Genomic DNA, 24,593 nt, shown 5'->3' on the forward strand with positions numbered 1-24,593 from the left:
GACCATTTGGCCCATCAAGTCTGCTCTGCTAGTACAGCCTTTAGTCAAATGAGCTTGGTCTATTAAGCAGCAATGAGTCCTGCCTTCAAAGATGCTTCTAACCCATGCATTATATACAAAAGGCCTCGAGGCTCTGGAAAGAAGCCACTATGACTGTCTCTGTACAGTCCTCCAAGTCCATTGATATATTAATTTGTGTCAATGTCCTCACCCAGTCCAACAACACCAACACTGAGGATTAAATAGCACTCTATGAGCTCATTTCGGCACTTTTACTTTATTTGCATGCCCAATGCTGAACTCCCAAAATGGACACCCTCACCTGTGCTCTCACTGCATTTATTCAGCAGTCACAGAAAAAGGTTCAAGGGTTGAAATGTTTTTGGAAATGCGAAAGAACCCACTTATTCTTGGAACTCTGATGCATGGCAAATCAATAAGCATTTAAATAGTTCTGAGATATTCATGTTGATGCATCAAGAATACAAGGATCCCTCCAAAAATGCAGAAGAAAGACTCCACCCACCAGTCCCACTTGTAGGATAATCCAAGTTTCTAGTGATCTCATTAGTCAACTCACAAAACCATAATGGAAACAAATTATCACTGTTCTCAAAGAAATGCTGAAGATAAAAATTATGCATTCACTGTCTCTACTTTTGCAACTAAACCCATGGCTTAACCTCTCTACAATATCAAGATCACCTGAGGAGTGTGGGAGCAGTTTGCTGAAAATGAATTTCAGCATAACAGCATTTCTGATCTAATATTGCAATTCCTATTTATACTGAAAAATAGACCTGAACTGAGCAAATGGACTGCTCAAATGGTCTCGGCCCAAAACGTCGACAGCGCTTCTCCCTATAGATGCTGCCTGGCCTGCTGTGTTCCACCAGCATTTTGTGTGTGTTGTTATTATTTTGATCATCATATTACAGCTCCTCTATTGATTTCTCTAAAAATTGTAATCTTACATCATGCATTATGTAAATCTCACACCCAATTCCAAGCCCAACATGGATATATTTACTCATGAAACTTTCTCTGTAATTCACTGTCAGCCTGAGATCATTTGTTATATTCTAATGTGTCGGAAAATTGCGAATTTAGCTCCACTCAAGAATTAAGCACATAATCTAGACTGCACTTCTGTAGGAGTATTGTAATGCAGGTGTTTTTTTTGGTGAAAGGTGAAACACAAGCACCATCCACCTACACAGCTGGATGTGAAAGACCCCATAGCGCTTTTTGAAGTGGAACATGGGATTTCTTAGTTTTCAACTCAACATATTCCCTTACATGCAAACACCAAGAACAGATTAACGCATTGTTCGTGATGAGTATGCTGTGCATATTTTGAATGCAAGATCTGCCAATAAAAACTACAGTCAAAGCATTGACAAGCGCATTTATATGGAATAGCTTTCTGATTAAAAGATGCCAAGTTATTTGCAACAGGGTGCCAGCTTTTGACATGCTCTTTTGGGCACTATTTATATAGCTGAGTTACAGGTGTTAATGATTGGGAACTCGGCAGTGACGATGCCCTTGTTGAAGAAGCTCACTTCATTGTATTTCTGTAGCAGGAATGTTACTTGTCACATCAATTACTAGCCCATGCCTGAACATTACATTGTACTTGCAACGTGCCAGCCTGGATCATGTCATTTTTAGAGTTGTGCTTAGAATTGAACATGGCGCAATCCTCAGCAGGCATCCCACTTCTGACCATGATGATGGAAGTGAAGTAATTGATGAACCAATTGATCCCAGCCAAAGAACTCCTGCAGTGACTGGGGTGATAGAATTCCAATAAACAATGCCACTTTGCTTTGTGGGTTACAACCAAACCATTGGAGTATTTTCCCCAATTGCTTTTTTTTTGTCATCTAGCTACTTAAGATACAGGTTCTCTGTAACTCTAACACTTTATTCTGCATTCTGCCATTGCATTCCCTTGTACTATCTCAGTGCACTGCTGTAATGACTGGATCTGTATGGAAGATATGCAAGACAAATGTTTCACTGCATCTTGGTCCATAAGAAAATAATAAACCAATTTACCCAGAGCCTCATTTCAAAATGCTACAGCATCTTCTTGCTTCATATTCTACAAAAGCAAAAATTACCTGTATCACTACAACATTTGTTTCTTTCCAAGAGTCATGCTGTTCCCTTAATTCGGCTGCACATTACAATTCATTTTAACAAGTTAAAAGATTTCAAATTGCATATTTTAATAATCTATCGCAGTGTCAGTTAATGTATCTGTAACATCAATCAACATGAAAGAGTTTGTTTTAAATATTAAGGAATTATAAAGTTTCATTAAAACCATTTGGGCTTGAGCGAACTGGGTAACCAATTAGGAAATTTCCAGCTTCAATCATGGTGCTTGGTAAGTAGATTTCATCCAAGCAGAATGTGGGCATGCATTGTGGACTTAATCACAGATGGAGGGGCTGGGTTTGGTTGGTGGGTGGTAAGGGATGAAGGAAAGGTACAGTGATAGGGTCAGGAAAGAGATGAGATAAAAACCATAAATGTGAAAGCCCTTTGCAACACACAAAATGCTGGAGGAACTCAGCAGAACAGGCATAATCTATGGAGGAAATAGTCGATGTTTTTGGTCAAACCCTTCATCAGGATTGGAGAAAGCCTTTTGGATTTTGACAAAAAAAGACAAAAATCATATATTACCCTTCAACCATCAGGCTCCTGAACCAGCATCGATAATTTCACTTATCTCAACTCTAAACTGATTGCACAACCTATGGACTCATTTTCAAGGACTACAAGATTCAAAGTACAAAGATTCAACATGGCACCGTGACTAACAGCGACACCTTGTAGACAGTTCACAAAATTACTACTACTCCTTTTTAATATGCTTCTGCTTCTAAACTCCATTGGTTGGAGCCTGTAATTTATGTTTTCATGATATGTATTTTGAGCTGAGTGATCTGGCACATTTGCTGTCTCCGTGAGAATTCAATGAGGTTGACATTGTAAATTGGGGCCTAATGGCAGACCATGAACCCATTTTTGGCACTATTACTCCTCACCAATTAGTGTCAAGCAAGATTAAAATTGACGAGAATGGAAGGCGAGTAGGTGTTCAGCTCTTTCTGATCTGGACCTAACATATCGATGCAGCTATAAAGAAGGCAAGACAGTGGCTATGCTTCATTAGGAGTTTGAGCAGATTTGGTTTATCACTTAAAACATTCGCATATTTCTACAGATCTACTATGGAGAGCATTCTAACCAGTTACAGCACCATCATCTGGTATGGAAGTGGGGGAGGACACTGCACACGATCGAAATAAGCTGCAGGAAATTGTAAAGTTAGTCAGCTCCAACATGGGCACTAGCTTTCATAATATCCAGGACGTCTTCAAGGACCGATGCCTCAAAAAGACAGTGTTCATCATTAAGGACCCGGACCACCCAGGACATGCCCTCGTCTCATTGCTACCATTAAGGAGGAGGTACAGAAGCCTGAATGCACACACCCAGCAACTCAGGAACAGCTTCTTTCCCCTGCCATCTGATTTTTGAATGGACATTGAACCCACAAACACTATCTCACTACTGTTTTAATTTCTTTCTTTTGAACCACTTATTTAATATAACTAGTTTATATATATATTTACTGTAATTCAGTTTTTTCTATTATCATGTATTGCATTGTACCGTTGCTGCAAAGTTAACAAAGTTCACAAATTATTCTGGTGACATTAAACCTGATTCTGATGACAAGTTGTCCAAATAAAAAAAAAAAAATTAATACTGAGAACAAGTTGCAGAGTCCTGGAAAATGAGTTCAAAGGTTATGGAATCAGTCCTCAAATTTTAAAAAACGAAGCTATAATAATGAGAAGCATTAATGGCCATTTCTCCTACAAAAAGTATTGAAGAATTCAGTACTCATTCCAGAAGGCTTCAACACGCTCAGATAGAAATGAGGTATTGTTCTTTAAGCTTACATTGGCCTCAATGATATAATACAGAAGGCCACAAATAGCTCAGAATGCTAATGGGAGGTGAAATAATGTGGCAAGCTCAGGGTTACTACTACAGACTGAAATATGTGCTCCAAAAAGTAATCACCCAGTCTTCACACACAAAGTGCTGGAGGAACCCAGCAGGCCAGGCAGCATCTATGGATAAGAGTACAGTTGATTTCAGGCCAAAACCCTTAGGCTGTACTCTTTTCTATAGATGCCACCTGGCCTGCTGAGTTCCTCCAGCATTTTGTGTGTGTTGCTTGGATTTTCAGCATCTGCAGATTTTCTTTTCTTTGTGATTTGCTTTCTTGAATGCAGAGAAGGCCACGATGTGAACCTGGAGTTCAGTACATGTTTTGGAAGAAGTGCACGACAGATTGATTGAATCCATGGATGATGGGAAGGGAAGAAATGAAAGAAAAGCTTTCAGCCTCCAGCAGTTGCACATGAAAGTGTTTGGTGGGGATGGAAGAACGGATTAAAGTGCTGTGAAGAGAGTGATCCTTAGAAATGCTAAAAGGTGAGGAAAGGGGAATATGTGCCTGGTGATGGAAATTGTGAAGATGATCCGTTGAATGTGGAAGCTGTTGGGTAGAAGCCAGGTCCCAGGGGAACACTGGAGACATAAAAGACTGCAGATGCTGGAACCTGCAACAACGAAAAACAAGTTGCTGAAAAACACAGCAAGCCAGGCAGTATGTGTGATCGACTCTTTGGATCTAGGTTCTGCATGAGGACTGATAGTGTAGAGTGAAGATAACCAGTATAAAGAGGCGAGAGAGGAGGTAGCTGGCAGGTAATTGGTGGGACCAAGTGAAGAATGATGGTCGTTCAGAGACAGATGGGAAAGTATGGGGAGCTGCTTAGAGACAGAAGCTGGTAGGTGACAATTGAAAACAAAAAAAATTATATTCCAGTGTATGTAATTTCCTCTTCCCATTCCCAGACTAATTTGTCCTCTGCATTCTACATAGTCATGGAGAGGTCAAACAAAAACTGGAACGACAGCACATATTCCATTTGAGTAGCCTACAACGCACTGGTCTGAACACTTAATTTTTCAATTTAAGGTAACCCACATTCCCACTGTTCTTTCTCTATTTCAACTGGCCTTCCCTTGTTTACCTTTTGTATTCCTCCTCCCTCCCATCCAGCTACCTAGATTATGTACTCTACCCCATCTGCCCATTATGCCAAAATCTAACCTCCTTGTTTATTCTGCCTTGGCCTCACCTTCCCAGTCCTCTATCTATCACCACTCTCCTATCCAGTTTTGCATCAGCTTTCAGCCTTCCCCCTCCACTTCCAGCTCCATCTGACAATTTAATTTTTACCCTTATCTGTTTGTATCCATCTCTTACTCAGAGGTACTTGTGAACAATGTATCATCAGCAAAGCAAATGTGGCAGTGATAAAAAAGAACGAGAAGAACGGAAAGCAGTCCTTACGGAATCCAGTGTGGAAAGAAACATAGTCCGGATAATTTTGATTCAGTAGGGTTATGGATATTGGTGATTCACCATTCACAGATGGAGAGATGCAGTAAGTGAAGTCATAGATGAAGTAGGTGAGGTTGAGGGCAGGATGGCAATTGATCACTTCAGTGTGGGGTAGAGTAGTGGTTGGCTCATTGTTTTACAATGGCAGCCATCACCAATCAGGGTTCAATTTCCGGCGCTGCCTGTATGAAGTTTGTACATTCTCCTCGTGACCATGTGGGTTTTCTCCACATTCCAAAGACGTACGGTTGGGATTAGTAAGTTGTGGACATGCTAGAAACTGACAGACTGATCAGCAAAGTACTCATTGATTTGAATTGATGCAACCGATACATTTCACAGGAAGTTGCATCAGTCATTGATGAACAAGCAAAAGTATCGCAAAAAAGCACTGGAGTGAAACTGTTCTATGCATCCCACAAAAAGGAAACATAGTTTGGGTCTATGCAAGTGTCCATAACTGCTACACCTGTGATCTGAAGAAAGTGAGAAAAATTGAATAAATTGTTCAAAATTGGGGTAAGTTCATCAACTTTTAATGTTCAAACTGAAGTGCTGAATTGAATGGAATTAATTATCAATATCCTCAGGATTTGTACTTGAGCAAAATTATCTTGTTGGATGATTGCCATCCTTTGTGAAAATAGGTTTCACAAATTGCTACTTCATGTTGAGGCAAAAGGTGGTGAAATTAAAAAAAAAACGAAGGAACAAAGACAATGAAAATGTCAATTCTATCCAAAACAAAGGGCAGGCTTAAGTCACATTACAGTAGTGCTTAATGACTTGCATTAATCAAAAATATTTGATTAACACCCAAATATATAATTGGTCCTTTTCCAAGGTTTATTAAATTTTTCTGAATTTGTCTTCTGTAGTAGAATGTGTTTTAAATGTTCCCATGGACTGAAAGGCATTAAATGTGCCAAATTGAAATCTGTAATGCCAATTGTTTGGTGATATGAGGGTTACTTATTTAACAAACTGATTTTTTTAATTTCAGAAAATGCATGAAATTAATTTTTAAAACTGTAAACACTTGGTCAAATGAAATTTTAAAAATTACAGATATAACCCTTATATCCCAAATTGTTTTAAAATTCTGTTGTGGTCAAGTTCAAAGCTGTATGAGGAACTGGGCATGCAGCAACATTAGTGATGAGGCCACACTCAGGTTGGAGGAACAAAAACCTTATATTCCGTCTGGGTAGCCTCCAACCTGATGGCATGAACATTGACTTCTCTAACTTCTGGCAATGCCCCCGCCCTTCACCACTCCCCATCCCACTTTCCCTCTCTCACCTTATCAACTTGCCTGGCCATTGTCTCAATAGACAGTAGGTGCAGGAGTAGGCCATTCGGCCCTTCTAGCCAGCACCGCCATTCACTGTGATCATGGCTGATCATACACAGTCAGTACCCCGTTCCTGCCCTCTCCCCATATCCCTTGACCCTGCTATCTATAAGAGCTCTATCTAACTCTCTCTTGAATGCATCCAGAGACTTGGCCTCCACTGCCTTCTGGGGCAGAGCATTCCACATATTCACCACTCTCTGGGTGAAAAAGTTTTTCCGCATCTCTGTTCTAAATGGCCTACCCCTTATTCTTAAACTGTGGCCTCTAGTTCTGGAATCACCCATCAGCGGGAACATGCTTCCTGCCTCCAGTGTGCCCAATCCCTTAATAATCTTATATGTTTCAATCAGATCCCCTCTCATCCTTCTAAATTCCCTCCGGTACTCTCCCCTTTTCTTTCTTCCATGGCCTTCTGAACTCTCTTATTAGATTTTCCCCTTCTCCAGCCCTGTATCTCTTTCACCAATCAACTTACCAGCTCTTTACTTCACTCTTTCCCCTCCCAGTTTCACCCCATCACTTTGTGTTTCTCCCTCCCCTCCCCCCACCTTTTAATCCTACCCCTCATCTTTTTTTTTCTCCGGTCCTGCTGAAAGGTCAAAGCCCAAAATGTCAACTGCCCTCTTTTCCATAGATGCTGCCTGGCCTGCTGAGTTCCTCCATTTTGTGTGTGTTGCTTGGATTTCCAGCATCTGCAGATTTTCTCTTGTTTGTGATGCAGCAAAATTTGATATATTTTTAAATCGTGTGGAAACATTGCTCCTTTAATATAAAGTATGACATTTAAAACCAGTTTTGCTCAAAATCATGCCATCAGTTTAATTCCAAATAGCTGATCTGAAATAAAAACCCATGTGATCTGTTCAATTATGCATACAAGTAGTTGAAGTTCAAATGTAACTATTTTAGTTTGTAATATTGCAGGATACACATTAATCAATAAAAAGAGAAAATTTAATTAGATTTCTTGCCACACTTTTAAAGCAGGCAGTCTTTCAAACTGCTGAAAAAGCTGTTTCAGTTTGAAATAGTAGTTCACACAAATGACAAAGTTGCTGACTTGCAGTTTAAGTAAAAACGCCTAATATAAAATACTGTTGCAAAGATTGAAACACTCTTTGCTTTAACTTCAGAAAGAATCCAAAAGGAAAACTGAAGTACCTGTCAGATAATGAAGTATGAAATGTATCATAGACAATGAATATAGGACAGAAAATTGTCAAGTGAGTATTTCCAGTAGGAAAAATGTTCAGAGGTGATGAGCAAATTGGAACAGTACAATTTTCAAGGGAGCAGGACAAGCAGAGAATGATTATTTAAACTTTCATCACAACTCTGTGTGAATAAATCTACGGCGCTTGACCTGGTAAAATTTTACAAGTGAGTACTTTGACTTTGGATGCCTAGTGTTTATACTTCATTAGTAGTTAAGTCAAGTCACTTTTTATTGTCATTTCAACCATAACTGCTGGTACATACACAATAAAAAGCGAGACAACGTTTTTCAGGACCATGGTGCTACATGAAACAGTACAAAAAGTACACTGAACTACGTAAAAACAACACAGGAAAAAAAACTACACTAGACTACAGACCTACCCAGGACTGCATGAAGTGCACAAAACAGTGCAGGCATTACAATAAATAATAAGCAAGACAATAGGCTCTAATGTCACTAAGGGTACAGAGTGCAAAGGCAAGGCAGTTAAATCAAATCTTCATAAAATATTGTGTTAATTCTAAGGTTGCTTTCCATTTGTGAAAGTGTGTGCAAATGATAAAAGGCATGCTATGTGGAGGGCTGAGAAAAAGCAGTGCTTTCACTTTCAAGTTGACTTAACTGTTTGTTATTCAACCAAACACAAGAATATAGCCAAACGAATCAATGTTTCTCCAGGGCCAAGGTGCAAAAACACAGCACCAACAGTCATGAACAGCACACAGAACATATAGCACATATAACTATGATAGCCGAAAAAAACTGTTATAACATAAAACATTATATATTGTTACGTAACCTCGTAACCAGGCAACTTACCAGCAAAGATAGCGGGATCAGCTGAGTCGGATGCTACTATTTTCAAACGTTTTATTCAAGAAAAGGGGCACAAACGTATGGGTAATACAAAACATTCAGATCATATACATCGTCAAAACTCAATCTAAAACACCGGTGTAATAATAATCAATCAGAAATAAGCTCTATAGTTGTCTAGGGGGTAATACTGAGTCCAATTGAAATATAAAGAGTCACTCAGAAGTTTGCAGGCTTTTCCCTTTTGGGAACCGCTGGGGTTTCACGTTGTGGAGAGAGAGAGATGGTTGAGAAAGGATAAACACTTGCCCGTTGTCTTTACAGAGCAAATCCTTGGAATCAGGGGAGCAGGCTTCCCCGTTGTTAGTTAAAAGTGATCTTCCAAGGTTCTAGCCACAGATTCAAAATTCGGAATCTAACGCACGTGGCTTCCTTCAAAATGGCTTCCCGCTCCCACGGGAATCGGTATCGTGCTTCCTTGGTGTCTCCTTGGTGCGTCTGAGGGTTGTCCCCCCCTCAGACCCTCCTTTATACTTCTTCACGGGATCGCAGGTGTCAATCAGGTTGCAGGTGATGCGATCTCTCTCTCAACCAGCCCTCTTTGCCCGAGGGCTTTTCACGTGGTCTTCATGAGACAATAGTCAATATCGCCTTTATTCTGCTTCTCGGGAGAACGTGGTCTTCCGCACGTCTCTCTCTCTCTCTCTCTCTCCCATTTCTTGTGTCTATTCAGCACGTCTCTCCCCCTCTTGGGTCAGTTGACCCCCCCCTTGACTAGGGTTCTTGCGATTCTCACAAAGGAGGGGGCCGAGGTCATAACAATATATAATATAGCCTAAGTGCCTAAGAGTTGTGTTCTGTAGACTTATGGTGTATGGATGTTGTCCTGGAAACATTTTTCTGTATGAATAAGCCCACAACAGTTGTCACATCGTACAAGTGCCCCCAGAGACGAACACAATCCTGTCTGTTTTCCACTGAATGAACACAGGGCAGCACCAGTGGGAGGGGTCAGCCACCAACTCAGTGGAGAATCGAGTGGCACACAGCCAACTGCAACGCCTCCTTCCTGATGCCTGCAACTGGCAACCCCAAAAGTCAGGGAAGTATCCCGTCAGCTGTTTGAGTTGAAATGCTATGCTTGAGGTATAGAGGTGGTGAAAGTTTCAAGAACAACTTTTGAAAATGAGTTGCCTAAATACTCACAAAGGAAAAACTGTGTTAAGAAAAGTCAGAGAACATTTTTGAATGAATTGGGACCTACAGAATAGGTTGAAAGCCTCAATGTATTTTATGAATCTTCTGTATCAGGTGCCACTCATCCATGAAAGAGGCCAGAAGCACTCAGATGAAATGTCCAAAATGAATGCAGGAAATCAAAGGGAACCTTGAAGAGCAAGAAATCCATAAATGGACAAAGAAGAACAGGATTAAAAAGCAAAATAAGAAAGTAAATTAGTCTGAGAGAAGATCAAGAAACAATATAAATAAAAAACTGCCAGGAACAAAGTATTAAGACCGGGAAAAAGGTCAAATTATAAATATTCCACCAATGCTGTACAATTGCACAATTAAAGCAGAGAAGTGGAATAATAACTTCCCACCTCAACGCATTTACATTTGTGTAAGTAGAAGACTTTTAAAAGGCTGAATGAAACACAGGCAAAGAAATGAAAGTGAGCCTAAAGGAAAAATGCTATATCGTAATACAAGATTCACAGCTGTACCATATTAACATCTCCAGCAAGTTTCTATCAACTGTCAACACCAAAGATTGACTAAAGGGCTATCTATCTTCTGTAAGTATTATTACTGTGTACACTACTGAACATGCGCAATACCATAAGTCAAATCCGTTTACACTGCACTGCGGAGGAGAAACAATATGCCACCAAGTAAAAGTAGCCATACAGAACAGAGCATGGTAAATTTCAAAACGTTGTTTGCAAGTTATAGTTTCTTTATTATACAGGCAAAATACATAGAAGATCCATGTGTTGTGAATTATGCAATGAGTGGCTTAGTCATCTCTTATCCATATCAGTACTTTTACCAATTATAAATCATTTCTTACTACTCTAGACTGATGTGGAGAGGAACAAGAAAGAGTAGGGGAGAACGCTTAACAAAACAGAGCGAGGTCAACAAAGGTGTTGGAATGATGAATGAGAGGAAATAGGGAGGAATGAGAGGAAATAGGGAGAAGTGGGAGGAAAGAGGTAAGTGAGGTAGTGTTCATGAGTTTAATGGCCATTCAGAAATTAGATGGCAGAGAGGAAGAAGCTGTTCCTGCATTGTTGAGAGTGTTCTTTCAAGCTTCTGTACCTCCTTCCTATTGGTAGCAATGAGAACAAGCCATGACCTGGATGATGGGGGTCCTTAATGATGGACACTGCCTTTTGAAGCATCAGTCCTTGAAGATGTCCTGGATACTACAGAGGCTAGTGCTCATGATGGAGCTAAGTTTACAATCTTCTGCAACTTGCTTTGATCCTGATCAGTTACCGCCTCCTCCCCCCACCCACCATACCAAACAGTGATGCAGCCATTTAGAATGCTGTCTATGGTACGTCTGTAGAAATTTGTGTGTTTTTGGAGACATATCAAATCTTAAAACTCCTAGTGAAATATAGCCACTGTTGTGTCTTCTGCGTAGCTGCATCACAATATTAGGCCCAGGTTAGATCCTCAGAAATTTTGACACCCAGTAACTTGAAATTGCTCATTCTCTCCACTTGGGATCCCTCTACAAGGTCTGGTGTGTGTTCCCTTGTCTTATCCCTTCTGAAGTCCACCATCAGTTCTATGGTCTTACTGACATTGAATGCAAGGTTGTTGCTACAACACCACTCAACTAACTGAAATATCTCACTCCTGTATACCCTCTCGTCTCCATCTGAGATTCTACCAACAATCGCTGTATCGTCAGCCAATTTACAGATGGCATCTGAGCTGTGCTTAGCCACACAGTGTAGAGAGAGAGAGTAGAAAACAAATTAGGGACTTAAAGATGCAAAGATTGCGTTCACTATCTTGATTGAATTAATTGAAGGACATAACAAGGAGGCTTCATGGGGAAATGCATTTAATGGAACCCATCTGGATTTGATGGAGAACTAGGTTGTACATGCCAGGCCAATCAAAGACATCATCCCCATTTCTGTCCAGAATCGAAACAGGGTGATCATGAAGTGATCAGGAGCAAGCTTTAACTAGCTACTAGCTACAGTTCGAGTACTGATTACAGTTACAGTCAACGGATTATGGGAAAGATGTGATTGGGCTGGTAAAGTGAAGAGGAAATACATAATGATGTTGCCATGACTGGGAAATTATAGCAAGATTGGGTAAGTAGGGATTTTGTTTTTAAATCAGAACAGAGATAGCCAAGGGGAGACTTCAAGGCTTCTCATAATTTTGTACAATTGAACTAGTATGCAGGAGAAATACATTTCCTTTCCACTAAAGTGTCAATATTGGAATTAATGTATTTAAATTAATTGGTTGAAGGATGAGAAGGGAAATGAGGAAAAATTACATTTCACCCATGGGGTAGTCGGGATCTGTAGCTCATTACCTGCAAAGGATGGCAAACACAGAAATGCCATTTAGTTTAAAGGGTACTTTGATGTATCCTTAGAAGGTGAATGTATCCAAAGAAAGTCTGCTAACTTTCTTTCATTCATTTCTAAGAGGAAAGAAAGTGTGTGGAAATGGGAACATAAAGGGTATGGAGGAACACAAGGACAATGAGGATAGCTTGTGACTGCATTCCAGTGAAATTTCAAAACAAGTACTACCCCCTAAATTCCAGGCATAGGCTGTATCCTCCTTGATGGCATGCACTGGGTGCATCAGTTGCCTTGAAGGATACTGCAATATCTTGCAATTACTGTAACTTAAGCATTCAAAAATGGAGAAAAAATAAAAAAAATTTTGAAAATCAATGCAAAAATCTTCACATTTCAACCAATAATATGCAATAGCAGATTTAATTTTGTGATTAAAATACTTAAACGAAAGTCTAATTGCTTCGATGGCACAGCAAGCTGGGCTTATTTTCCTTAATTATCCATTTTTAATAGAAAGCCCTTTTAGTAGATGGGACAATAAAAAGTAAATTTGGTGCAAATAGCTCCATGTACAAAACCAGAAATGAACAAATTCTCATCCCTGAAGAAGATGGCAGAGTCGTCATGAAAACATCGGTGCAAGTCAATACCTGTACCCAGCTGGAAGCTCAGGAAGAGTTTATTCATCAAAAGATTATCATTTCATTCTTTGCATTGGTCACAAAACAGTGTCCACTATCAGGGGGATCTGGCCATTTGTGATTCACTCACAGGAACAATTCATTCAGCAATATGTACTATGAGCAGATGATTAAATGAAGGGCCAAAATGTCTTTGCGCTTTCATATGATGTTCCAACAAGTAACATTGAATGATTGATTTTTTAAAAACTCCTTCCAGGCCACATAACTCTAATCTTACATGATCCTGAATGGGATTCATGACCTTGCTCAACTCTCAGGCAACAAAGAATGGAGGGGAAATATTAAAAGATAAGCATCATTATTTTATCAAATTGCCACGAGGTAACTCCATAGCTGGAATACCTAGTTTGCCGGTACTGTTAACGTCACACTGTGGTATTTTCCTCCCTTAAGAGCAACAATCAACACTATAATTATGCCATTTACCAATGTCTACAGAATACTAATATTTTGCCCTAAGGACTCTTAGAACACTTAGTCATACAACATAAACTAGACACTCCAGGAAGCAGAATAATGAGTTTTAGTTCAATGTCAACAGTGCTGATCAGCAAGTTACAACAAAAATAAAGTAGTCTGCAAATTTCAAAGCCGACATGAAACAAATTGATATTTTTAAAAAAAAAACAAAACGGAAGTGAACAATAGCAGAAAATGATCAAGTATTATAAGTTCAGAGAGTTGATTATAGGAACTGGAATAACATTGAATAGTAACTGGTACTTTTCTTCAATTTCAAACAGCAATATTTCTACTCCCACAAACTGCAGGAGAGGATATACAACACTCATTGATTGAAGTGAGGGAAAAGAATCTTCCTTGCAAAGAAAGCATTTGGTATCCATCTTTTTTCTTAACTGTGAGAATGAGATTGACATACTGAGCAAAGGAGAGACGCCTATTCTCAGGCATTGATCAATTTTCAGTTTGCCCAGGTGCACACAACAACAATGCCAGTTTTTTTTCCTGCTTTCAGTAATCAAAATTATCCATATAGAAATATAACATCTTCATGTATGTGCTCTGCATCCTAAACTTTCCCATTTTTTGGTGCTGTATTTGTGCATCACCCTGCTTCAGCATTATTTGCATTTTACCTACAGTATATACAAAGGAGAACTGTGATAAGATAGTAAGAATATAATTACATAAATTGTAGAAATGTGCTCCGACAGATCTGCGCTTTTGTACATGAAATATAAAATTCGTATGCAAGCAGAGAAATTAAAAGAAATGTAAGCTATGAAGACATCTACAATACTGTGTACGGATTGTGTGTCCTTATTTCAGGAAGGATATACTTGCTGGGTAAGGTTTGCATTCGTGCTCATGAGACTGATTTCAGGATGTGGCTGTCTTTTAAGGAAATGTTGAACGGAACAGGTCTGAAGTTATTGAATTCCAGAGAGAAAAGAGATAATTGCACAGAAATATCAGTACTTCAAGAAAGCTTAATAGAATATATGCTGCAAAAATAAAAAAGCAAAATATGCTTGAAAGACTCGGGAGGTTAGGCAGTATTTGTAGGAAGGAAAGAGAATTAATGATTCCTGTTAAAAACCCGACAACAAGACTGGGAAGGAGGAAAACATTTTAATTTAATGTTGCAGAGAAGGTGGTGGGGAAATGGAGGGTAATGGATAGGACTAAGAAAATTACTCCAATAGAGTCTTGCCAAGGAAGCTCAGAGGATATGATACTGATGGTAGAGAGAGGGAGTGAGAGAGTGGAGAGAGGGAGTGGGGGAGACGGTGGAGAAGAGGGGGATCAGGGGTAGAGGGGAGAGGGACACACGTGGGAGAGACATGGAGATGGGGAGACAAGGGGGAGGAGATGTGGGGGGCATGGGGGGAGACACAGGGGGACACGCGGGGGTGCCAGACATGGGGGACAACTAATCATGGAAAAGCTGATGGAATGTCAGGTTTACCCTTTGATGCACCATCAATAACTCTTGGAGACGTGAGACGAGATATAGGCTTTTATTGGCTGGAAGAAAGAACAAGCAGCAATTGACCACCACACTGCATCCTGGAGACTGAGACCGGGGCGGTGTCTTCAATCGCCTTTATACCGGGGTCCGTGGGAGGAGCCACAGGAGCAGTCAGCGGGGGGGTGTGTCCAGACAGGTATATATAGTTCACCACACCCTTTGAAAAGGAAATGCCTAAAAATTTTATAGAAGAGGACACTTCCCTTGATGGCAGAGATAATCCAAAGGGAAGCCAGAATAGACCCCAAACTGTCTCTAGTCTGCATGGCAACGCAAAATGGCTGGAATGGCAGAAGCTCCAGCTTCTCCAATTTTACCAGCACCGGGATAACTTTGAACTTGATGGACATTGCCTTATATGGTGATTGAGAGTTGTGGTACCACCCAAGCTGAGAGCTTAAGTGTTGAAGGTGCAACATGCTGGTCATCTTGGTGTGGTCAAAATGAAAGTATGGCTCGAAGCTTTGTCTCGTGGTATGAGATAGATCAGCAGATCAAGCAGTTTGCCATGCACTGCTTGGGATGCCAACACATCCAGAAAAAAGGTGTCCTGAGTTGTCAGATCCATTTTGTGCAGTCCCACAGTCAACTCCTACAACTACCAGAACCTGGAATAGTTTCACAGTGACAAATCTCACCTGCCAAGCAGAGTTTTTCCCTGCCCCCTTGTCAGAAAAGACGTTATCCCACAAGAGCAAGAAATCCTCCACAGTGATTAAATCTTCAGACTGAATGGGATAATTTAAAATTTACTATGCTGTGTATGTCTATATAGTAGTTGCATTATATAGTATACTGCGTATATAGAAATTAATTTATTTGTTTAAGTTGAGCTGCTTTCTATATTGATTTGGAGTTTATAGCTTATCAGGGAGGTGTATTGTGTATTTAATACTTCAGTAATATTTGAACAATATATCATTGATTAAATATTCTTTGTTGATTACATAATGCATTGCAGGTTATATGTAAAAGTAAGTGAATGGCATACATCATCATGTCACTACATCATGTACACGTCTCGCTGAAAGTAAAAGTAGTAGATATGCATCTCCCGGCTCTTTGTTTTCCTTTCAATTACTTTTATGTTTTTGAGTTAAAAAACATAACAAATACTGTACATAGGTTTAAGGAGAGGGACAATGGAACTTCTCCCTGGAAAGCAGTCTGGAGCCAAGGCCAAATGCCTTCTTTCTGAATTATAATTAAGTCAAAAAAGGTAACTGTATGGCTTTCTCTTGCTTCAGCTAATATATATCTTTTTGATTAATTCTTGCTTATACTGGGAAAGCACTTTGAATCCGTCTTCAACATCTAGGATATGTGAATCACAGTATTAAGTAATATCTTTGGTAATATAAGTAGTGAATCAAAGTTAACAATATTAATACTTCACAAAAGCATGGTCAATTTACTAAAGAAAACACCAATAAATCAGCCAAATATTCCAAGTAAAGCTTATACAAGTTTTAATGGGTGGTTAGCATGACGCTGTTACAGCTCGGGGAAGAGATCAATTCTGATGTCATCTGTAAGGAGTCTCCATGTCCTCCCCATGGAATGTGGGGATTTCCTCCAGGTGCTCCAGCTTTCTGCCACATTTCAAAGATGTACTGTTTAGCAGGGCAATTGGTCATTGTAAATTGTCCCATGATTAGGTTTGGGTTGAATCAGAGGTTGTAGAGTGGCACCACTCAAAGGGCCAGAAGGGCCTATTCGGCACTGTAACTCTAAATAATAAATTAATAAAATACTGCAAGCATTCATCGTGCCTGGCTCCTTTAACTATGTTTGTATTTCACTCAATTTAGTACATTTTAATAGGTCTTTATTTTGGTCTGTTTTTCATGTCCTGCACAGTACTTTCACAGTTCTCCCTGTTCCTCCCATAAGATTTTAAATGTGCTTTTTAAATTAAACAATACTCGTACTTAACATGCATCAGGCTTTTGATTTCCCTAGTTTTACAACTGACATATAATAAAACAGGAGAATAAAATGTACAGTTCCATCGTAAAAGAAAGTGACTGATCTAAGTTTTAATTCCATAAGGACACTAGATGTGTTTATACCCAATGATCTCACCATGAAGATGAAGGACACTTACATCATCTGCCAAAGTGGCTGCGTTGTGAAGAACGGGTGTTGGGCCCTGCCTTTCATAATGCTGAAGTTTTTCATGGATCTGGAAAGTAATCACAGAAAGTTTAATATATCAAGCACATAGGAAGCAAAGCAATATGATCTTACTGAACCAACATAATAGTAGTTTCTGGAAGAAAAGAAAAAATATTCATGGTAACCTAAAGAAGCTGGACACATAATAGCAATTCATCATAAATTTTGCCAGTGGAAATAAAAGTTTAGCGTACATATACAAATCACCTGGAAAAAATGTGGAGAATGCAGTGTAATCACAAATGAATTTTACAAGTTACAATACATCCATCCAAAAATTATTTGAGAGCCATTTGAAATAGCTTGAAATATTGAGGACATATTTTGCACCGCAGAATAATAGGAAAATCCCATCTTGAAGTTGTCATGTCCTGCCTGGACTCATTTGAAAGTTGCTGGTTTAGCTGCAACACTTTTGTCGATTTTGATTATATATGTAACTGCTGAAAATAAAGTCTGAAAGTTACAACTGAACTAGCATCTTAACAAAAATGCATGGAATTAACAGAATTTAAATTTTTATTCCTAATTTTTTGGCAACAAGCTAACAGTCCATTACAGTAAATGACATCTGTAGTAGTATTTTGAATACATCTGGTTCATTGCTTTGGAATTTACTGCTTAATCGGAACCCAAGGATTTTTGTCTTGCTTCTGCAGACTTTAATAAAAAAGGTGGTACACTAATAGTGTAAATGATAGCCATGCAAGCAAAATTTTACATTGCACTCTTTCATTTACAATATTGCATATTGCAGATAAAAGACAAGACTATTTTATGCATTCTGATTTAAATCTTGATGCTCTATGTATTATTAGCACAAGTTAAATCATGTCTGGGAATTAATTAATAGCAGCTGATCCTAGCAAGCCCACATCTCCAGAATCTCTACTGTATCCCCTGTCTGCCCCCTCCTGCCCCCAAAATAACATTTCTGAGCATTGGCTCATGCTTTACCCCAAGAGGCATTCCAACTGCAGCTGCATTTCTGTTATGGTCTCTCCTCTTTTCAGCTACTGGACTGCACAGTTCCTTACAACTGTTGATCCATGTCAAAATAAATCAGGGACTCCCTGGAAATCATCGGGGATTTTGTTGATGCATGCAGATGATAGAAAAAAATAGTATTCTACCAATTTTCAATGGAATTTTGAGTTTTTTAAGAAAGAGTTATTTCAATTAAAATGATCAAAATATTGAAGAGAATGGCCAATCCTGGTAAATTAATCATTGAAAGTACCAAGGGACTAGAGTTAAAATTCTCAAGTTAGTAAAATTACAAGTTAAGTGAAGAAATATTGTAGATTTTAAGCCAAACAGTACGAACCTCATGGAAAATGTTGATTGGTAGCAACTGCAGGTATTTGATTCATAAGTGAAGAGAAGCTGATAAACAATTTAATTATTTTCTAAAGATATTGCAAAATATCTTTAATGACTGACATTGGTTTAGATTTCAGTTTTACTTGTGGATGCCCCTTGGATTGCTTTTTTGGTTAGCAGAAAAGCAAGTGGGGCAAACACAAGAGTGTATCATTGCAATATTTGAATGTGTTCAGCTCACAGGGAGCAATGAGCAAGGAAGGACTGAAATCGGAATTAGAATCAGGTTTAATATCACTGGCATAGGTCATGAAATATGTTGTTTTGCGGAAGCAGTACTTTGCAATGCAAAGAACTACAAGTTGCAATATAAAAAAACATACACATACATATATTCATAAGAAGTTGATGCCACAGTGGACTCACTTTCAAAAACACTTTATACCACGTTTTTGATATTTATACCTTATTTATTTATTTTTAGTATTAGCACAGTTTGTTGTTTCTTGCCACAATACCTACCTCCTACCCAATGTCACCAAGTCCAAGGAGCTGATTATCGACTTCAGGAGGAGGAAAGCAGAGGCCCACAAAACAGTCCTCATAGGGGGAATCAGAGGTGGAGGGGGGTCAGTAACTTCAAATTCCTGGTGTTATCATTTCAAAGGACCTCTCCAAGGCACAGCATGAAAATGCAATTATGGAGAAAGCACAGAAGTGCCTCTACTTCCTTAGGAATTTCTGAAGATTCGGCATGACATTTAAAACTTTGACAACTTCTAAATGTGTTGTGGGGAGTCCATTAACTGACTGTATATGGAAACACCAATGCCCTTGAATAGAAAATCCTCCAAAAGTAGTGGATACTACCCAGTCTATCATGGGTAAAACCCTCCCCACAACTGAGAACATCTACACTGAGTGTTGTTGCAGGAAGCATCATCCATGATCAGGGACCCCATCACCCAGGACACACTCTTCTCACTGCTGCTATCAGAAAGATGGTACAGGAGCCTCAGAACTCACACTACCAGAACAGTTATTACCCCTCAACTATCAGGCTCTTGAACAAGAGGAGATAACTTCACTTGCCCCAGGGGTGTCAAACTCATTTTAGGTCATGGGCCGGATTGAGCAAAATGCAGCTTCATGCGGGCCGGATCAGTCGGACGCGTGCGAACGCAGCTTTCGTTGCCTCCATTTTTTCAGCCTGCTCTCATGTGTCTCAGTCTCTGCTATAACTACAAAGTGTTTCACTTTACAAATTCCATTTCTTATGAAGAAGACTGCTGAGCAAGACTGCCGAATAAACACTAAAAACCCTGAAAACCTGGTACCTGAATAAACTCAGCATTAGCCATATCATACGCCATAGGCGCTTCGATTACTGGGGCCAGCTTTAATAGTAATTAGATATTATCTTGCGGGCCAAAGATAATTCCACTGCGGGCCGGATTTGGCCCGCGGGCCTTGAGTTTGACATATATGAATTGCCCCATCACTGAACTGTTCCTGCAACCCGAGAACTCACTTTCAAGGACTCTTCATCTCATGTTTGATAATTGTTGCGAGTTATTTTTTAAAATTTATTTATTCATTCATTCATTCGTTTTATATTTACACAGTTATCTTTTGCACACTGGTTGTCCGCCCTGTTGGGTGCTACACCTGCCATCTACCTCCTCCCTCACTTCCGTTCAGGGCCCTATAACAATCCTCCCAGTTGAGGCAACACTTCACTTTGGAATCTGCTGGGGACAGCTATTGTGTACAGTGCTCAAGATATGGCCTCCTCTACATTGGCAAGACCCGTCGTAAATTGAGGGACCACTTTGTTGAGCACCTCACAAGCAGAACATTCCAGTGGCCAAATATTTTAATTCCAAGTCCCTTCTCTTTCTGACATGTCAGTTCATGGCCTCCTCTCATGCCAAGGTGAGGCTATCCTCAGGGTGGAGAAGCAATACCTTGTGCTCTGTCTGGGTAGCCTCCAACCTGATGGCATAAATATTGATTTCTCCTGTCAGTAAACTAAGTTTTCCCCCCTTTTTCTATTCAACACTCTGACACTTTACCTCTTCTCAGTCCTGAAGAAGGGCCTCAGCCTGAAATGTCGACTGTTTATTCATTTCTATGGATGCTGCCTGGTCTGCTGAGTTACATAGAAACATAGAAAACCTACAGAACAATATAGGCCCTTCAGCCCAAAAAGCTGTGCCAAGCATGTCTCTACCTTAGAACTACCTAGGGTGACTCAAAGTTCTCTATTTTTCTAAGCTCCATGTAGCCATCTAGGAGTCTCTTAAAAGACCCTATTGTTTCTGTCTCTGCCGCTGCCGCCAGCAGCCCATTCCGAACACTCACCACTCTCTGCGTAAAAAACTTACCCCTGACATCTCCTCTGCACTTACTTCCAAGCACCTTAAAACTATGCCCTCTCGTGCTAGCCATTTCAGCCCTGGAGAAAAGCCTTTGACTATCCACATGATCAATGCCTCTCCTCATTTTGTACACCTCTATCAGGTCACCTCTCATCCTCCCTCGCTCCAAGGAGAAAAGACCGAGTTCACTCAACCTTTTCTCATAAGGCATGCTCCCCAATCCAGGCAACATCCTTGTAAATCTCCTCTGCACCCTTTGCATTGTTTCCATATCCTTCCTGTAGTGAGGCGACCAGAAATGAGCACAGTACTCCAAGTGGGGTCTGACCAGGGTCCAGTATAGCTGCAACATTACCTTTCGGCTCTTAAGCTCAATCCCATGATTGATAAAGGCCAATGCACCATATGCCTTCTTAACCACAGAGTCAACCTGTGTAGCAGCTTTGAGCATCCTATGGACTCGGACCCCAAGATCCCTCTGATCCTCCACACTGCCAAGAGTCTTACCATTAATACTATATTTTGCCATTATATTTGACCTACCAAAATTAATCACACATATCTGGGTTGAACTCCATCAGCCATTTCTCAGCTCAGTTTTGCATCCTGTCAATGTCCCGTTGTAACCTCTGACAGCCCTCCACACTATCGACAACACCTCCAACCTTTGCATCATCAGCAAACGTACTAACCCATCCTTACACTTCCTCATCCAGGTCATTTATAAAAATCACAAAGAGTAGGGGTCCCAGAACAGATCCTTGAGGCACACCACTGGTCACCGGCCTCCATGCAGAATATGACCCGTCTACAACCACTCTTTGCCTTCTGTGAGCAAGCCAGTTCTGGATCAACAAAGCAATGTCCCCTTGGATCCTATGCCTCCTTACTTTCTCAAAAAGCCTTGCATGGGGTACCTTATCAAATGCCTTGCTAAAATCCATATACACTACATCTACGGCTCTACCTTCATTAATGTGTTTAGTCACATCATCAAAAAATTCAATCAGGCTCATAAGGCACGACCTGCCTTTGACAAAGCCATGCTGACTATTCCTAATCATATTATGCCTCTCCAAATGTTCATAAATCCTGCCTCTCAGGATCTTCTCCATCAACTTACCAACCACTGAAGAAAGACTCACTGGTCTATAATTTCCTGGGCTGTCTCTACTCCCTTTCTTGAATAAGGGAACAACATCTGCAACCTTCCAATCCTCTGGAACCTGTCCTGTCCTTATTGATGATGCAAAGATCATTGCCAGAGGCTCAGCAATCTCCTCCCTTGTTTCCCACAGTAGTCTGGGGTACATACCATCCGGTCCCAGTGACTTATCCAACTTGATGCTTTTCAAAAGCTCCAGCACATCCTTTTTCTTAATATCTACATGCTCAAGCTTTTCAGTCTGCTGCAAGTCATCCCTACAACAGTTCGTCCAACTTTTGTGTGCGTTGCCTAAAATGTTGTTGTCTGTAACTCAATTGAAAGTACTAATGTGCATTAACACAAAAGTAGAGATAATCAAGGAAGAAGCAGAAAAAAATTGGAGAGATAAAAATCAAAACTGGACTACTAGAAAGGCTAGGAGGAAATCACCTCACCTGGATACAAGATGCTTCCATGAAAATGAACAGACAGTGTAAAAATTCCATTAATACAGGTCAGAATGCAGGTGTAGCAATTATTCTTTTTGGTAGAGAGTAAACCCAGAGGTTATACTGCCTAGAGTTTAACATTGACTTTAAAGATAAGGGAAAATTTGTCAGCAAATCGGATGTGTATGTACTAACAAAGTCCAGAGACCTCTAATGGTAAATTGTGTATGACCAACTGAACTGAACTTTGATGAGGATCAGAGAGTGTTAATGAGGAAAGTGGAGTTGATATTGTATCGGTGGCTTTTTAATATGTGCTAAAGTATCAGTTATTTGACCTTCCAACAAAAATTGAACTTTCTGGCAAAAAGAAAATAAAATAGGGTAGAAATTACCTAATGGATCATAAACAGTTATAGGTCACAGTCATGTTTTTGGACTTTATGGAGGATATCGGTAACTTCATGGAGGATATCAGTAACATATCTCATGTTTCTATTCTAGGGCTAGTACAGTATGTTAATGACCTTTACAACATAAAATTTCTATGTCTAACAACCACCGTGGAAGAATGGAATAGAGCAGGAGGACAAAATCAGATTTGTATAAATACAAGTAACAGCTTAATACATAGCTGATAAAATTTATAACAAAAAAAAAGGTAATAATTTTAGATAAAAGAATGAGAATATACCAAACATATTAAATGCACAGTTTCAAATGAACTGGAAAGACAGCGATTAGTTACTGTTTCTGTGCAAAGTTGACAAGCCAGGTTAAAGGAAGAAGCAAATCACAAAGATTATTGTTTTTTTTTAAATCAGTTGCATGTAGAAGAAATGGAGTTTACTTTAAACATCAGTTCATTCTTGGATGGTGTACTGCATCCAATTTTGGACACCGCCCCTCAAGAAGAACATAAAAATTCTGTAGGAGGTACAAAAATATTTACAAGATGAGTTCATGGGATAAGAAATACAGTTATACAAACAGAAGAGAAGCTGGCATTGTTCACATTGGAGTTAAGGAGCTGAAAAGATCACTTGATAAGAAATCTTTAAAAATCATGAATGAATCAGACGACGAAAGAAAACTCTGTTTCTAAAGGTCCAGAAGTTCAAAGCACAATTGCTGAAAGGACCAGAAATGACACAAGGACAAATTGTTTCATACAATAAGTGGCTTGGAGTACATTGCCAGGTGATGGTAGTGTATTTACATTCAAGGCAGCCTACACATGTAAAATATTTGAGGGTGAAAACATTTCAAAGATTAGGGAAATGTGCAAGGAGCAGACCTAAGTCAATTGTTCTTCAAATGAACACTGTAAACATGACACCCCAAAAATGCCACCATGGTTGCATTGATTCCATATTTCCACCATACTTATGTGAAAATAAAATGGTTTGTAGGTCACATGATGCAAATTGATTTATGAGTGATGCAATATACAATCGCATATTACAATCACACTGTATATTGTATATTACAATTGCATACTGTATATCAAATGGAAAATGTAGTTCCTAATAAGTCATTCGTCAAGTGGCACAAAGAAAACCAGGCATTAGTGTAGATACTAATTCCCAAACTATTTACAGTTTCAGAGAACATCAGATTATGGATGATACGGTGAGAGTTAAAGCAGCACTGTGGAAAATAAAAGTTGCTGGATAAATGCATCAACATTTTTGTCAGTTTAAAAAAGCATCTTGCCTTGCCAAGTAAGAAGAATTGGAAATCTACTCAATATTTTCAGTAAGAAAGCCAACACATCATTTTAAACTGGAAAATAATATCTACTGTTTTTAAAAATGTACTCAAATGTAATAATAATGTCAGCAATTTCCACAATTCAAAAATGTTTGCCAAAAAGAAAAAAAGGGTTTTGTATTTCATGTACAGGTTGTCTACCCCTATCCAAAATGCTTGGGGCCAGAAGTGT

The 24,593-nt window shown here is 39.5% G+C and overlaps 1 protein-coding gene across 8 annotated transcripts in view; it reads right to left on the minus strand.

Moving 5' to 3' along the window:
• mpp7a (MAGUK p55 scaffold protein 7a) overlaps positions 1 to 24,593 on the minus strand; it is a 464,536-nt gene that overhangs the window by 190,147 nt on the left and 249,796 nt on the right. For all 8 annotated transcript variants that reach the window (XM_073054744.1, XM_073054741.1, XM_073054742.1 and 5 more), the window contains one exon: positions 17,278 to 17,355. In XM_073054744.1, the coding sequence (XP_072910845.1) occupies positions 17,278 to 17,355 (78 nt within the window). The remainder of the gene's footprint in view (positions 1 to 17,277; positions 17,356 to 24,593) is intronic.

Source organism: Hemitrygon akajei, chromosome 8, assembly GCF_048418815.1.
Source record: "Hemitrygon akajei chromosome 8, sHemAka1.3, whole genome shotgun sequence".
Taxonomy (NCBI): domain Eukaryota; kingdom Metazoa; phylum Chordata; class Chondrichthyes; order Myliobatiformes; family Dasyatidae; genus Hemitrygon; species Hemitrygon akajei.